Source organism: Sus scrofa, chromosome 2 (genome assembly GCF_000003025.6).
Source record: "Sus scrofa isolate TJ Tabasco breed Duroc chromosome 2, Sscrofa11.1, whole genome shotgun sequence".
Classification (NCBI taxonomy): Eukaryota; Metazoa; Chordata; class Mammalia; order Artiodactyla; family Suidae; genus Sus; species Sus scrofa.
The window spans coordinates 133,460,022-133,476,096 of record NC_010444.4 but is presented as its reverse complement, the minus strand read 5'-3'; the positions used below and the strand labels follow the sequence as shown (position 1 = coordinate 133,476,096).

The following is a 16,075-nucleotide window of genomic DNA, read 5'->3' as shown; positions in this document are numbered from 1 at the left end:
GGGTTAAAGATTTTGTTCCTTTTAGGTGGGGCCTCTTACATTATGTCGATTACTGGTGGGAAATATTCTTTGCAGAACAGTCAAGGACGTTTACTAACAATGCCTGGGGCTCACCCCCAGAGTCTGATTTAACTGATCTGGGGTGTGGCCAAGTTCAGGTGATTTTTTTTTTTTTTACTTGATTCCCAAATGATGTGGACATGCAGTCAAGGCTGTGAACCACGGCTAGAGGAAAAAAAAAAAAAAAAAAAAAATTGACGCGGGAGGGCGTACCTCCTAGTCAAGACCTATGCACCTGAGGAATGAAGTATCATGGTGTCCCCGCCAGCAAAAACGGCCAGCACTGCTTGAGTTATCAAATCTTTTCAGTTACACTACCCAATTTTTCCTACAAGCGTCCATACGGCAAGTGCAGAGCTTACAGCAGTAACTCCACTCTCCGAGAGACAAGAAAGGAAGGAGGAAAAACGGCCTCGCCGCGGCCCCCGGGAGCCTTGGCTACGGAACCTCCCCGTCGCCGCCTCGCCCCACGGTGGCCCTAAGGCTCCGGCACCGCCGCCGCACCCCAGCGCGGGTCAGCAGTGCGCACGCGCAGGAGGTGCTGGGGCGTTTGCTCTCCCGCCCTCTGCGGGAACCGCCGGCTCCTCCCTCCTCGGACCTTCTCCCCGACCGGCAGCGCGGGAGGGAGGCCGAGATGGCAGATGAGATCGCCAAGGCTCAGGCCGCCCGGCCTGGTGGCGATACGATCTTCGGGAAGATCATTCGCAAGGAAATCCCAGCCAAAATCATTTATGAGGATGACCAGGTAGGCACCCGGCGCTGCCTTGCTCGTGGGCTGAGGCGAGACAGGCGCCCGTGGACACGCGGGTTTCCTCCGAGGGAAAAGAAGGGAAGGGTCGGGGGCGCCACGGAGAAGGGAAGGCACCCGGCTGCCTCGCGCGGCCTGGGCCGCGGGCCCCCAGCCAGCGGGCAGGGCCCGGTGGCTCCTAGGCGGCCGGCCGGCGCGTGCCGGCGCTCCGGTTACGCGTTATCAGCCCCGGGCGCGGGCCGGGCCGCCGGCACCCGCGGGCCCACATGGCGGGGTCTGGGCGCGTGCGGGGGGCGCGCGCGGGGTCCTCCGCGTGGGCGCCAGCCAGCTCCCCCTGGGCCTCGGACCTCGCCTGTGTCAGGAATCTGACAATCTCGCCCGCGCTCTGCCTGACAGGGAGAAACCCGATCGCTCCTTGACTCGGGCCCAATCTCCGCGATCTCCCGCGCACAGCCGGCCTGCCCAGCTCTCCCGGGCGCCGCTCCGCGGCTCTGCGCTAGGCGGCCTGGGCGCCAGGCCTGGGGGCTGCGGAGGGCGCGGACGAGCTGGGCCTGGGCGAGGGCTGGCCAGCGCCCTCCCACCCCCGACCCGCCGCGGACTCCGGAGGCGACAGTGGGCCTGCAACTGGGATTTGCTTTCCTTTGGCCCCTCCCTGGAAGAATGGCTCCTTTTATGGTTTACAGGAAGCGGTTTTATGCCAAGAGATTGAAGATAGAGTTTTTGTTGACCTGGCTGTAGGTGAAATTGTTTTAGAAAGGACGAGTTGATTTGACCTGGAGACATCTTGTATAAAATTTTTAGTGAGCGATAATAACGGGTTTGAATCTCAGATAAAGCAGGACAGGAGGTAGGCTGATTTAGATAGAAGTTTTGTAAACTATTTAATACATTTATGAAATATGGAATATAAGGAAACATGTTACTAGCAGTGTCCTTAGAGTCAGAACATCTAAGATTTAATGCCTCGAGGTAAATTTACTCAAATACCTTTATTTGTCAGGAAAATTCTATTTTAGAAAATGTGTATTTCTTTTAAAGTATTTTCAGCTGCTTTTAGTAAATGATTGTTGAAATATTGACTTTTGAACGATGAAGTCCCAACAGTATAACAGCATGAAGCCATCTAAATGATACAGCATTTTGTACGGAGTACCAGGTAGAATGACTCCTGAGACAGTTAAGCAAAGATAGCAGCTTCCACCTTCACTAGATTTAAAACCATTCAAGTGGTATGTAATTTGTCTAAATGTTACTTATCTTCTTCATTTCTACAAAAGAAAATATCTCTTAAATAGCTGAGTAAAGTGGGAAGAAGTCAGTGTTAGTCTAATATCAGGCACATTTGTAATTACGAAACTTATCACTGCCATAAAGAAAAAAAAAAGGAAATCGAATAACCAGGGCCCTGACCTGCATCTGATTTCCTTTAGGAGTTGCCTGGTGGTGCAGTGGGTTGGGCATCTGGCATTGTCACTGCTATGGCTCAGGTTGCAGCTATGGCACGGGTTCCATCCCTCACCCTAAGCACGGCAAAAAAAAAAAAAAAAAACCCAACCAAACAACACAAGATTTCCTTTAGAAATGTTATATATATACTGGCAGTTGAGTGAATAGTGTAGACAATAGTTAGGGTTGGGAGGAAAGAGCATCCTGGCAATGGAGGGAAAAGCAAATGTAAAAGCCCTGACATTGGAGAGAGGTGGGCAGTGTGATTTGAGTGGGAAGAGTTGCTTGCGATCAGACTGGAAAGGTAGAGAAGGATTAGCATGCCTAATTTCTGCCCATCCTTTGGATCTTGGTTTAAATGTAGCTACTGCAGAATAGGTGTCCTTGACTACCCAATCTAAACCCCTTTTTCTGTGATAGTCTTTTGTTGCATGCTCTCCTTTCCTTTGTAACATGTAGGATCATTGTTAATTATACTTTTATTTGTTTAAAGTCAGTCTTTCCATTAGGCTGTAAGTTCCAAGGACCAGAGGAGCATATGTATTGTGTACACTTCTGATTTCCGAGCATTTACTACAGTGTTTTCCACAGGGTTAGTGTGAAAGAGTAAGTTTAGCCTGTAAGATTTCGTATGAAAACCTTGAATTTTTTCTCTTTCCCCCTTTTTTCCTCCAGTGTCTTGCTTTCCATGACATTTCCCCTCAAGCACCAACACATTTTCTGGTGATACCCAAGAAACATATATCTCAGATTTCTGCAGCAGAAGATGATGATGAAAGCGTAAGTGTGTTTACTCACACCATTTATTTTTATTTTCTGTTTAAATTGAAAGGCAACATTTTAACCTTAAAGTGATGCCACATTCTCATTTTCCTAAGGGCATTACTGAGGAAAAACAGAAATCATTAAGGCTTCAATGCAATGCATAAATAGTTTGATTTGATTTTATTTTTTTGGCTGCCCAGTAGCTTATGGAGATCCCTGGCCAGCAATCAGATCCGAGCCACAGCTGCAGCCTACACCAGATCCTTTAAGCCACTGTACGCGGCCAGGGATTGAAACTACATCATTGCAGAGATGCCACTGATCCCATTGCACCACAGTGGGAACTCCTAGTTTTTGTTTTTGTTTTCCCAGTGAGACTTAATTGACATGAAACATTATATTAGATTTAGGTATACAACATAGTGATTAATATATGTATATATTATGAAATGATCATTACAGTAAGTTAACATCCATCACCACAAATGCTTAAACAGAAAGGGTTTTAAGAAAGAATTAGTTGTAAGACTCATGTTTCTTCAAATAAAAAACAGTGTTTCATACAGGAGAAGGTTCACTGGCTCTTCTTCTGTTAATGCTGTTAAAGTTAAGTAAATATTTGATTTTGCCAGGAGGTACAGGCCTCAATGAAATTTTTCCTAGTGTTCTTTGTAGTAGATTGTACAACTGTTCATTAATAACTCACCATTCTGTTTAGGGTTGCATTATAGTTGGAGCCTCACTGATGTGGGGCCTGGTCATATGACTTAATTTGGCCAATGAGTACAAGCAGAAATGATACATGTCTTTTGAATAGAAACTAAGAGCCAGCACCTGGCTTGCTATGTTCTCTCTTCCCTCTGTCACCTGATCATATAGAGACTGTTTCATGAGCCTGGGTTTCAAAATGAAAAGTGTGTAGACTATAGAGCTGGTCAACTTGTGATGAACATATAGTGAACACAAGAAATGTTATCTTTTTTGTAAACGAGATTTTGGGTGGTTTGTTACCACAGCATAACCAAACCTATCCTGACTGACACACTTTCTCATAACAAGAAAGCAAGGTGTTTTGCTTTATTAAAAACTTGAGGAGTTCCTGCTGTGGTGTAGTGGGTTAATGACTCAGCTCATGTCTGTGGTGTTTGCTGGTTCAATCCCCAGGCCTGCCCAGGCATTGCAGCAGCTGTGCCACAGGTACAGCTGAAAAAATCCCTAGCAACTCTCCCCCTCAAAAAACAAATACCAGTTGGAATAGTATTTAAAAATTGTTTTAATTGAGCAGATTTATGTCTCTAATTTGTTTATTGAAATGAGTGTAAATACCTAATCTTCCAGAGTTTTAAAAATTATAGATTATAAATTATATTAGAAGTGTTTCTAAGTATTTGTCCAAAATCTGTTTCAGTTGGGCATTGGTCTTTTTAGGGCCACACCATGGCACGTGGAAGTTCCCAGGCTAGGGGGTCGAATCACAGCTGGAGCTACCATCCTATGCCACAGCCACAGCAACATGGGATCCAGGCCCCACCTGTGACCTATGCCACAGCTCTTGGCAACGCTAGATCCTTAACCCACTGTGCAGGGCCAGGGATTGAACCCACATCCTCATGGATACTAGTTGGGTTCATTATGGGTGAGCCACAGTGGGAACTTCTCAGTTTGGCACTTTAATATTTCAACATGGTTGTTTGTTATATGATGCCAAAGAAGCTATAAATTACCAGTGCTTAAGAGACTTTTTTTTTTTTCCAGCTTCTTGGACATTTAATGATTGTTGGCAAGAAATGTGCTGCTGATCTGGGCCTGAAGAAGGGTTATCGAATGGTGGTGAACGAAGGTTCAGATGGGGGACAGTCTGTCTACCATGTTCATCTCCATGTTCTTGGAGGTCGGCAGATGAACTGGCCTCCTGGTTAAGTGTGGTGCAGGGAGAATTTTCCCTCTCTAGGCAGCGATCAGGTCTGCAAGTTCCAATATGCTAAAAGTACACTTTTTGCCTGTGTATGAAGAAAATGCAGAAATAATTTTAAAAACCTATACATAATAAAAGACATTGATGCATGGTTTGAATTCTGTATTTGACTTATTTCAAAAAACTGATTTGTTGGACTGATTGAAAGTGGAGTTCATAATTTGGGAGGTTTTTTGATTTTTTTTTTCTCCCTAAGGAGAGAAGTGTGACTGGCCTTTGAAGACAAATTTTAAAATTTCATAAAGTTAGCTTTAGTTTTGAAATACCCTTTTATGGTAAAATATTAGTTCAGAAGATTTTCTCATCTAGTTCTCTTATTTTTTCTAAGAACAGACGAGTATGTTATGTGATTGATCCAGAAAGTGACATTTTGGAGTCTAGAAAAAATGCTTTTTTTTGGACTCTTGGGGTAATTTGTAAAGGAGGAAGGTAGATACGTCACAGAATCTTTGATGCCCATATGAAGGCATACAGTGATATTTCCTGGTTACCTAAACTTTGAGTATTTATTATAAAGACTTGAAAACATAATCTTTAGAATTAACTTTCCAAATTGAAAACTCAGTGTTTTGAATGTGTATGTCCACATGAGCAAAAATATTTTAAATTGTGCATGAACTGGCTATGTCAAATTGAAGGAGGGGATCTCGAGGTCTGCGTTCATAGACTGACAACAAAACTGAATTTTTTTGGTCTTGCCATATACCCTAACTAACCTTTCTAAGGTTGTACAGGGCAAACAGTTTTGCTTGTTTGCGCTCCTTCATGTGGGTAATTGCCAGCTTCTAAAACACAAGTCATACTTTTGGTCTGTTCTTTCGTTCTCTTTGTGCTTATGGATTCCATTCATTTTTAATTTCTAAGACCATTTTAGTAGATTCTGACACATTGCAAATTGTATTTTTAATTTTAATTTTTAACTTTGTTAGTGACTGAAAAGTTTCAGGGGCAGGGGTGGTGAAGGGAAACTGGCTGTGTATGTCTTACAAGTAATTTTTTCCAACTGTCATTTTTTTACTTTGTTTACGGTGTTTAAAATATTTGTATAATTCATATATCAATTTTTATTTAGTTCATATTTTAAAAAGCCTTTCCCACTCCAGGTGGATTTATAATAATTTTTCCCCTAATACTTTATGGCTTTATGTATTTTTATGAATTTTCTTATGGGGGAATGTCTGGGGAGGCATTTTGGAGGTATTTGTGCCACTGTAAAGAATGTAGTAATGAGAGAAGCATTTGTATTATATATATGAGTGTTGAGTCTACTTTCATTAGGCATATTAACTTTCTGATTGATTTTGTCAAACTAGTGCTAATAAATCATGTAGACAACCACTAAGTTGTCTTGCAGGTTGTGTCTTATCTGCCTAAAATGGTTCTTATAGTCAGTTTCCAATGTGTTTAGGGAGGGAGTTTCCCACATAGCACAGGTAATTCTCCAGATACCAGCTTGGTATCCTACAGTTAAACTCGAGTGTCAGCATCGAGGTTTAAGGTTCCGTCCAAGAAGACTCCCATCCCTCATCCCTCCAACTTCAGGTGCCAGTCAAAAGCTTGGGTTTTAAGCTGTGCTTCTGACCAACTGGCTATAAATCATAGGTTCCTAATGATTACTTCGCTTACTTTCTAGTGGCTCACAGAACCATAGAAATATTTTACTTACTGGATCACTGATTTATTATAAAAGGATTTAACCCAGCAAAAACCAGCTGGAAGAGATAACATAAGGCAATATATGGGAAAGGGCGAGGAACTTCCATGCTTTGAGTACACTACTCTCCCCAAATCTCCAGATTCAACCCAGAATCTCTGAAAAATGTTCTTTTGGATTTTTATGCAGGTTTTATTACATAAGCATGACTGATTACATCATTGGCCACTGGTAAGGGATTCAACCTCCAGTCCTTTCTCCTTCCTGAGGTGGTGGGGTGGGGCTGAAAGTTATCATCAGGTTGATTCCCCCCATCCTTAGGTTATGGGGCGGGTATGTCTAGAAGTCAACTCACTAACATAACAAAAGGCACATTTATCCCTCTTAGCACTTAGGGTAATTACAGAGGTTTTCAGAGCTCTGCCATAAATGGGAGTGGGGGGGGCAAAGAACAAATATATATTCCTTATAAGTCATAATATCGAACTACCTTAAATAGACTGGGGTCAGATATTCACCAAGCCTCATATGGCAGCCAGTATCCAAGAGAGCCCACAGACATCCTTCCCTATGGTATCCATACCCTTGTGTAGTCTCCTCATTGAATCAGAGCTGATCAGTGTGACTAAAAGTGTGACAGAAGACAGGACATAATTAGAAATATGAAAATTACAAAAGGAAAAACCTCATTGGTAAAAGTAAATATTTAGTAAAGATAGCAAATCAATAATGTATAAAGCTTTAGGAAGGTAAAGAGATAAAAGCAGTAAAGTCATATATATCCGTAAGAAGTAGTCAAGGGATACATGAAACAAAAAGATGTAAAATATGATGTCAAAAACTGAAAATAGGAAGAGTAAAAATGTAGGGTTGTTAAAATGTGTTCATACTTAGCGATCAGCAGCTTAAATAGCCAGCCACACAGACACAAACACACAGACACTGCTATATATGTCTCACAGTAAGCACAAACCAAATATCTCTATAGATATATATACAAAAAAGAGAAGGGATTCCAAATAAAACACTAAAGACAGTCATTAAATCACAAGGGGAAACAGCAAAAGAAGAAGAAAGAAACAAAGTAGAAAAATAACAATGTAGCAAGAAGTACATACCTATCAATTATTATTTTAAATGTAAAGGAACTAAGTGCTCCAACTGAAAGATACACAGTGGTCAAATGATAAAAAAACAAGATATATATATATATATGTGTGTGTGTATATATATATATATATATATGTGTGTGTGTATATATATATATATGTGTGTGTGTATATATATATATATATATATATATATATATATATATATACAGCTTACAAAAGACTCATTCTAGATGTACAAATACACAAAGTCTGTAATGCAAATGAAATGAAACAAAAGCTGAGGGTGTAGTGATATTTATGTCAGACAAAATAGACTTCATTTATTTACTTAAGCTGCACCCATGGTATGTGGAAGTTTCCAGGCCAGGGATGAAACTGCACCACAGCAGCAACCATAGCCACAGCAGTAACAACACTAGATCCTTAATCTGCTGTACTGTAAGGGAACTCCAAAATAGACTTTAAAATAAAGACTGTAGCAAGAGCAAAGAAGGACACTACATAATGATCAAGGGTTGATCCAAACAGAAACTTTAACAATTGTAAATATGTGTGCTCCCAACAGGAACACCTAAATATGTAATGCAAATAATAACATACAAAAAGGATAAATTGACAGTCACACAATAATAGTAGGGCACTTTAACACTACTCTTACATCAATGGACAGATCATTCAGAGAGAAAATCAATAAGGAAATAACAGCCTTAAACTTAATAGATATGTATATAGAACATTCTGTCCAAAGCAGCAGCATACACATTCTTTTACTGTTCACACATACTATTCTCCAGGATAGATCACATGCTAGCACAAAACAGATCTCAATAATTTTAAGAAGACTGAAATCATATCAGGCATCTTTTCCAACCACAGTGCAACTACAACAAAGAAACTGCAAAAACTGGAGTTCCTGCTGTGGTGCAATGGGAGTGGTGGCTGCTATGGAGCACTGGGATGCAGGTTTGACTCCTGGCCAAGCACAGTGGGTTAAGCATCTGGTGTTGCTGCAGCTGTGATGTGGGTCAAAACTGTGGCTCATATCTAATGCATGGCCTGGGAACTCCAAATGCTGCACGGTGGCCAAAAAGTAAAGCAAAACAAAACAAACACACCCAAAATCCAAACAAACCAAAACCCCCAGTAACTTGTAGAGGCTAAACAATATGCTACTAAACGACCAAAGCATTACAAAAAAAACCACAAAACAACAACAACAACAACAAAAAAAACCCGAAAAAATTAAAGAAGAAATAAAAAAAAAATACCTGGAGATGAATAAAATGAAAACACAATGATTCAAACCTATGGCATACAGCAAAAGCAGTCCTAAGAATGAAGTTTATAGTCATAAAAATCTACCTCAGGAAACAGAGAAAAACCACAAATAAACAACCTAAGCTTACATTTAAAGGAACTAGAAAAAGAAGGACAAACAAAACCCAAAGTTAGTAGAAGGAAAGAAATCATAAATAAAATAGAGACTAAAATCATAAATGAAAAAGAGACTAAAAACACCCAAGAAAATGTCAATGAAACTAAGAAGTGACCCTTTGAAAAAATAAACAAAATTGATTAACATTTAGCCATACTTATCAAGAAAAAAAGAGAGAGGACCCAATCAATAGAATCAGAAATGAAAAAGGAAAAGTTACAACTGACACCACAGAAATACAAAAGGTCATGAGAGATTAGTATGAACAACTGTGTACCAATAAAATGGAAAACCTAGGAGAAATGGACAAATTCCTAGAAATATACAATCTTGCAAGGAATGAGGCAGGAAGAAATAGAAAATATGTACAGACCAATTACTAGTAATCAAATTGAATCAGTAATAAAAATACTCCCAACAGAGGAACTCCCTACAACCAAATGGGGCTTCATAGGTGAATTCTACTGAGTATTTTGAAAAGAGTTAACACTTATCCTTCTCAAAATATTCCAAAAAACTGCAAAGGAAGGAATGCTTCTGAATGCATTCTATGAGGCCAGCATAACCGTGAAACAAATACCAGGGAAAGATGTCACAGAAAAGGGAAAATTACAGGCCAATATCACTGGTGAATGTAGTTGCAAAAATCCTTAACAAAATAACTGGAGACCAAATTCAGCAATATATTAAAAGGATAGATCATAAACCATGATCAAGTGGTATTTTTCAAGGGATGCAAGGATAATGCAATATCCATAAATCAATCAATGTGAGAGACCACATTAACAAATTCAAGAATGAAAGTCATTTAATCATCTCAAAAGATGTAGAAAAAACTTTTTGACAAATTTCCAGATCTATTTACAATAAAAACTCTCAACAAAGTGGTTTTGGAGGGAATTTTCCTCAACATAATAGAGGCCATATGTGATAAACCCATAGCTTAAAAAAAAAAAAAATCAAGCTCAAAAACTTTCCTCTAAGATTAGGAACAAGACAAGGATGTCCACTCTTACCACTTTTACAACATATTACTGGAAGTACTAACCATAGCAATCATACAAGAAAAAGAAACAAAAGGGAAAGGAAAAAGTAAAAGTGCCATTTTTTTGCAGATGACATGATATTATACACAGGAAATCCTAAAGATGCTACCAAAATACTACTACAACTTACGAACGAACTTGGTAATGGTGCAGGATACAAAATTAATATACAGAAATCTGTTGTATATACTAACAATGAACTATCAAAAAAATTTAAGAAAACCATCTTACTGCATCAAAATAATGAACTACCTAGGGAAAAAAAATCTAACTAAAGAGGCAAAAGATCTATACTTGGAAAATTATAAGGCACTAATGAAATAAATTGCAGATGCAATAAATGAATAAAAGATACACTGTGTTCATATATTGGAAGAATTAGTGTCATCAAAATGACCATACTACTCAAGGCAATCTACAGATTCAATGCAATCTCAATCAAAGTACCAATGACATTTTTTACAAAACTAGAAAAAATGATTCTAAATTTTGGAAATAGAAAAGACCTTGAATAGCCGAAACAGTTTTGAGAAAGAGCAAAACTGGAGGTATCATGCATCTTGAGCTCAAACTATATTACAGAGCCACAGTCATCAAAACAGTATGGCACTGGCACAAAAACACATACAGTTCAATGGAACAGGACAGAGGGCCCAGAAATGAATCCACACTTATGTGGGCAACTAATCTGTGACAAAGGAGGCAAGAATACACAATTGGGAAAAAGTAGCCTCTTCAATAAAAGGTGTTGGAAAAACTGGACAGCTCCACACCAAAGAATCAAACTAGATTTCTCTCTTACACTATAACCCAAAATAAATTCAAAATGGATTAAAGATTTAAAGACCTGAAACCACAAAACTTCTAGAACAAAAAATAGGCAGTAAGCTCAATGACACTGGTTTTAGTAATGTTTTTTTTCGATCTCTTTCATCAGGCAAGGGAAACAAAAGCAAAAACAAACAAATGCAACTACATCAAACTAAATATATTTTGCACAGTGAAGGAAACTATTCAATAAAAATGAAAAGGTCGCTTGCTGACTGGGGAAGATATTTGCAAGCCATATATTCGACAAAGGGTTAATATCCAAAACATACCAAAAAAACCCCTCATAAAATTCAACAGGAAACCAACAAATTACATGATTAAAAAATGCGCAGAGGACACAAGTAGACATTTTCCCAAAAAGATGTAGCAATACCCAATAGGCACATGAAAAGAACTAAACATCACTAATGATTTAGAGACATGCAAATCAAATCTACAATGTAATATCACCTCACACCTGTCAGAATAGCTATGATCAAAAATAGAACAAATAATAAGTGTTGGTGAGGATGTAGAGAAAAGAGAACCATGGTACACTGATGGTGGAAATGCAGACTGGTGCATCCACTGTGGAAAACAGTACAGCGATTCCTCAAAAAATTAAAAGTAGAACTACCATATGATCCACGACTTGGCAATTCTACTCTTGGGTATGTATCTGAAAAAAACAAAACTACTAATACAAAAAGATAGAGGCACCCCTATATTCAATGCAGTATTAATCTATAATGGACAAGATATGGAAACAACCTCAGTGCCCACTGATAAATGAATGGATAGAGAAAATATGGTGTGTGTATGTATGTGTGTGTATACCCATATGACAGAATATTATTCAGCCATAAAAAGAATAAAAACGTGCCATTTGTGACAACATGGATGGGCTGAGAGTATATTAAGTGAAATAAGTTAAAGACAAATAATGTCTGATTTATATGTGAAATCTTTTTTTAAAAAACAAATGTACAAACATAAAGAAACAAAACATTCAGGTGGTTGCCAGAGGGGAGGGGCTTAGAAGGAGGAAAGAAATAGGTAAGGGAGATTAAGAGGTACAAACTTCCACTTGTAAAATAAGTGAGTCAGGGGTATGAAATGTACAAGGTGGGGAATATAGTCAATAACCATGTAATATCTTTCTGTGGTGATGGATTATAATTGGACATTTTGAAATGTACAGATGTATCAAATCATTCCGTGGTGTAACAAGAACTAATACAGTGTCGTAGATCAATTATACTTCAAAAACAAACCCATAGAAAAAGAGACCTCATTTGTGGTTAGCAGAGGTGGAAGGTAGTGGGGAGGAAACTGGATGAAGGCAGTAAAGCTACAAACTTCTAGTTATAAGATAAATAAGTCCTAGGGATGGGATGTACAAGATGATAAACATAACTAACACTGCTGTATGTTTTATATGAAAGCTGTTCAGAGTGTAAATCATAAGCTTTGTTATCCCAAGAAAAAATTTTTTTCTCTTTAATTTTGTGTCTATATAGGATGATGGATGTTCACTAAACTTGTGGTAATTATTTCATGATGTATGTAAGTCAAATCATTATGCTATATACCCTTTAAACTTACGCAGTGCATATGTCAATTATACTTCAATAAAATTGGAAGAAAAAAAGAGAGAACAAAAACTGTTTATGCTGTTTTCAAATATGTACTGCAAGTATGCCAAGAGCTGCTATCAGTCCTCTGCACGCCAATCCCTTCATTCATCTCTATAGCAAACTATGGGAGAGCACCAGCTGACGGTAGTAACTGCTTCCCTGAATTGCCTTCTATGATATACAGGATCATTTAATACAGAGATTTTTGCCTCTAATAGCTCATTAAGTTTTCTCCTTGAGCATGTTTATTATAATTATATCCAGTTCCATAAGCGTCTCTGAAATAGTGTGACGTGTACATGCATTTGTTTATTTACATTAAATTCTGATGTTTTTATAGCCTGGTTTCTTCTCTTTGCTCCATAGCAAAGATTATTTTGCACTTGTTGTAGAAAAATGCAGTAGGTTTAACATTGTACTTGGTTTGAATATGACCTGAAAGCTTGGATGGCTTCATGTTACTTTTTAAAAGTCAAGGTTATTGATTTATAATTTAAAGACAATAAAATCTACTCCTTTAAAATGTGCATCTTGATGACTTTTGACAAATGTACACGGTCATGTATCCATTACCACAATAAAATATAGGCTATTTTCATCACTCCGAAAAGACTTGTTAGGACATCATTTTATAATCCATTCAAGAGATAACTGTAGCTTAGACCAGTATGGTAGTGACAGAGCTGATGAGAAGTGACTAGATTCAGCATGTATTTTGAAGGTAAAGCTGGCAGGATTTGCCAATGGGTAAAATATGGGCAGAAGAAAGAGAAATCAAGATTTATTATTGCTCAATATTCTATGGACTGACTTTGGCAGTCAGCTGCTTTTTGCCTGAGCTTAGTCATGTTGCTGTGCTTGTTTTAAGGTTAGAAAGTAGCAGGTAACCCCACTCAGATGCCTCACAGTTGGTACTGGCAGTCAGCTGGGGTCCTTTGAATCTCCTCAGTATGGCCCCTTATTCTTCTGTAGGCTTTCCCAGCTTACATGGTGGTCACAGGGTAACAAACAGTCCTAAACTTAGTTTAAAACAAGTACAACTGATTATTTCTCATGATTTTGTGTGTTTGTTGGGCACCACTGCTTATCCTATCTGGACACACTCATGGATTCAGTCCTTTTGCCATGCGATTGTCTTTCACCCCAAGTTTCTTCACAGCATCAGGTTCTCAGGGCAGCATTTCAAGAGGGCAAAAGAGATGCTGCAAGACTCCTTTAGGCCTAGGCTTCAGAACTTAAGTAAGACACCTTACACCACACCCTGTTGGCCAAAATAAGTTAAAAATGCCAGCCTAGATCCAAGGATTTGGAGAAACAGACCTGACTTATACAAGGGAGAGGGAGAAAAGTCGCATTGCAAAGAGGGGGTGCAAACTAGGATGGAAGGAAGATATAGCCGTTAATCAGATTACCCCACTGCCATTATGTTGACTCAGCTACTTTCTCTCATCCTGCCATTAAGATTAATTGCTTTTGTATTTCTTTGTGACTTGAGTTCATACTTGCTAAAAGAAGATGAGGACTCCCCAAGTATAAACTTGGGGCCTTATCTCCTCACAAGCTGCAGAAGAGCCTATAAATGGCTCATCGGTTTTCACTGCGGTGAGTCAATCCAGTACTCAATGTAGTCAGTGTGTGAAGAATTCAAATATTCTTTTCTCCCCCCACCCCAGAAGATTTTTCCCCAAAGGGACAGTGATTGTGGCAGGTCTCCTGAAGCTTTCCTGAGGGGGTCGTACAGGCACCTTACTTGGCTGGTATGGAGCACCTGGAATAATAAGGTGTAGTGTGTACAATGTCAGTCTTTAGTTAAGTACACAAAAATCTACCTCCTCTGGATTTTCCTTAACAACTTTTTTTCCTCTTATGAGTCTCTGATCCATCAGTGAAAAATCTGTGTTCTTTTTAGTAGGTTTAGAGTTTCCTTCTCCCATCCTTTGGTCACATCTAATTTCTAGAGGGTGTTATACAGTGTCATGGCATCAGGAGGGGCCATATAAGTGTCTCTGTCATCGGTTACTACAGTGTACCCGAGACTTTCATTATCTCATTTGGTCCTTTATTCTTTGATCCCTGTAGGCTGATGTTTTGTAGTAATGATGGCCATGATTATGACAGTAATGATGATAGTTTTATGATACTGTTAATAGCAATCACTACCTAACGCCTGCTATGAGAGAGGCACTACACTGTATGTATTAACTATACTATGGATAAAATCCAAACAACTTTGTACACACCTATTACATTCTGCAGCATTTACTCAGAACATTACATGTGTAACAGACACTTGTAATTACTCATGTCCAGCATTTAAACTCCCCTTGAATTTAAGCGATTCCTTGCCACCCAAAAGAGAAGTTGACATGAACAGACACCTAGTGTTTCAGCTCCTCTGCCAGCTGGGATGAGGCCCTTGACTTAGGTTCTGCCAATCAGATGGACTCATCTGTGATTCTGAATTTGAAACTAATGACAAAAAGAAACAAAGACAGTGGAGATTTCTTTCAGTGGTAGCAGCAGCATCCAGTTGGCAGGCACCAGAGTGTCTGTGCTGCCAACTGTTGTATCCAGGATTGAATTCCGGGGAGGACAACGGTGCAAGCTGCAGCACCTGTGTTCAGTGGCAGCAGGAGCAGTGCCCTAGTAGACTAGCTTTCTGGGTCTATTTCTGGCTGTGGTGTTATCTGCATTGCTTCTCTTGATTCTTGCCTGCTTTCCTAGTTAATTTGTGAGCTAGCCATTAAATACTGTTTCAGGAAATTGAATCCTGGAGATTTTGTCTGTTTGTTTGTTTTACCAGGAATGGTTGTAGGCACTTTTCCTCAGGGAAAGGTGAGGGGGGGCGGTGAGGTAGTGGAGCTGAGATTGGTTATTTGGCCTTGTTTGAGATGAAAATGAGAAGATTCCAGCTAAAATTAAGGAACTGGATTTTCACAGCCCACCCCTTATATCATCCTAAGGCAGTAGCACATGGAAGTGATCCATAGAATGACTTAATTAGCCATTTTGTTTGGATCACTTGTACTAAATATGTCAACAGAAGGCAAGACTTTGGACTTCCAAGTGCTACTGCCTTAGGATGATATGAGGGGTGAGTGGAATTCGAAGACTGTGGAGGTATTGTGATTGCTTCTGATACCACTGAACAACTTTGCAAGAAAGAATGACAAGCTAAGATTTCTAAATTGTGAGTTCAAGCTATCAATAGAAAGCCAAGGGCTTTCTATGACTATATTATACAAATCTAAGACTTTTTTCCAGACCAACTGTTGCAGGTAAAGAAGTGAAATAATTATAAGCCAAATGAAACATCTGATCTTCAAGGTTGTCCAATTTATTAATTCATAGTCTTGTCTAGTCTCTTATGACAAAGTTAGGATACTG

At 39.3% G+C, this 16,075-nt stretch overlaps 1 protein-coding gene across 1 annotated transcript; it reads left to right on the top strand.

Moving 5' to 3' along the window:
* HINT1 (histidine triad nucleotide binding protein 1) lies at positions 284 to 6,332 on the top strand. Its single transcript, XM_005661623.3, has 3 exons — positions 284 to 805; positions 2,930 to 3,034; positions 4,775 to 6,332. The coding sequence occupies exons 1-3, from the start codon at positions 695 to 697 to the stop codon at positions 4,937 to 4,939; spliced, it is 381 nt and encodes a 126-aa protein (XP_005661680.1). The 5' UTR covers positions 284 to 694; the 3' UTR covers positions 4,940 to 6,332.

Bases quoted from the DNA above. Each gene is read 5' to 3' on its own strand.
- HINT1 (XM_005661623.3), top strand. From the start codon at position 695: ATGGCAGATGAGATCGCCAAGGCTCAGGCCGCCCGGCCTGGTGGCGAT. The intron at 806-2,929 runs GTAGGCACCCGG...TTTTTCCTCCAG, and splicing joins TCATTTATGAGGATGACCAG to TGTCTTGCTTTCCATGACAT. The intron at 3,035-4,774 runs GTAAGTGTGTTT...TTTTTTTTCCAG, and splicing joins CAGAAGATGATGATGAAAGC to CTTCTTGGACATTTAATGAT.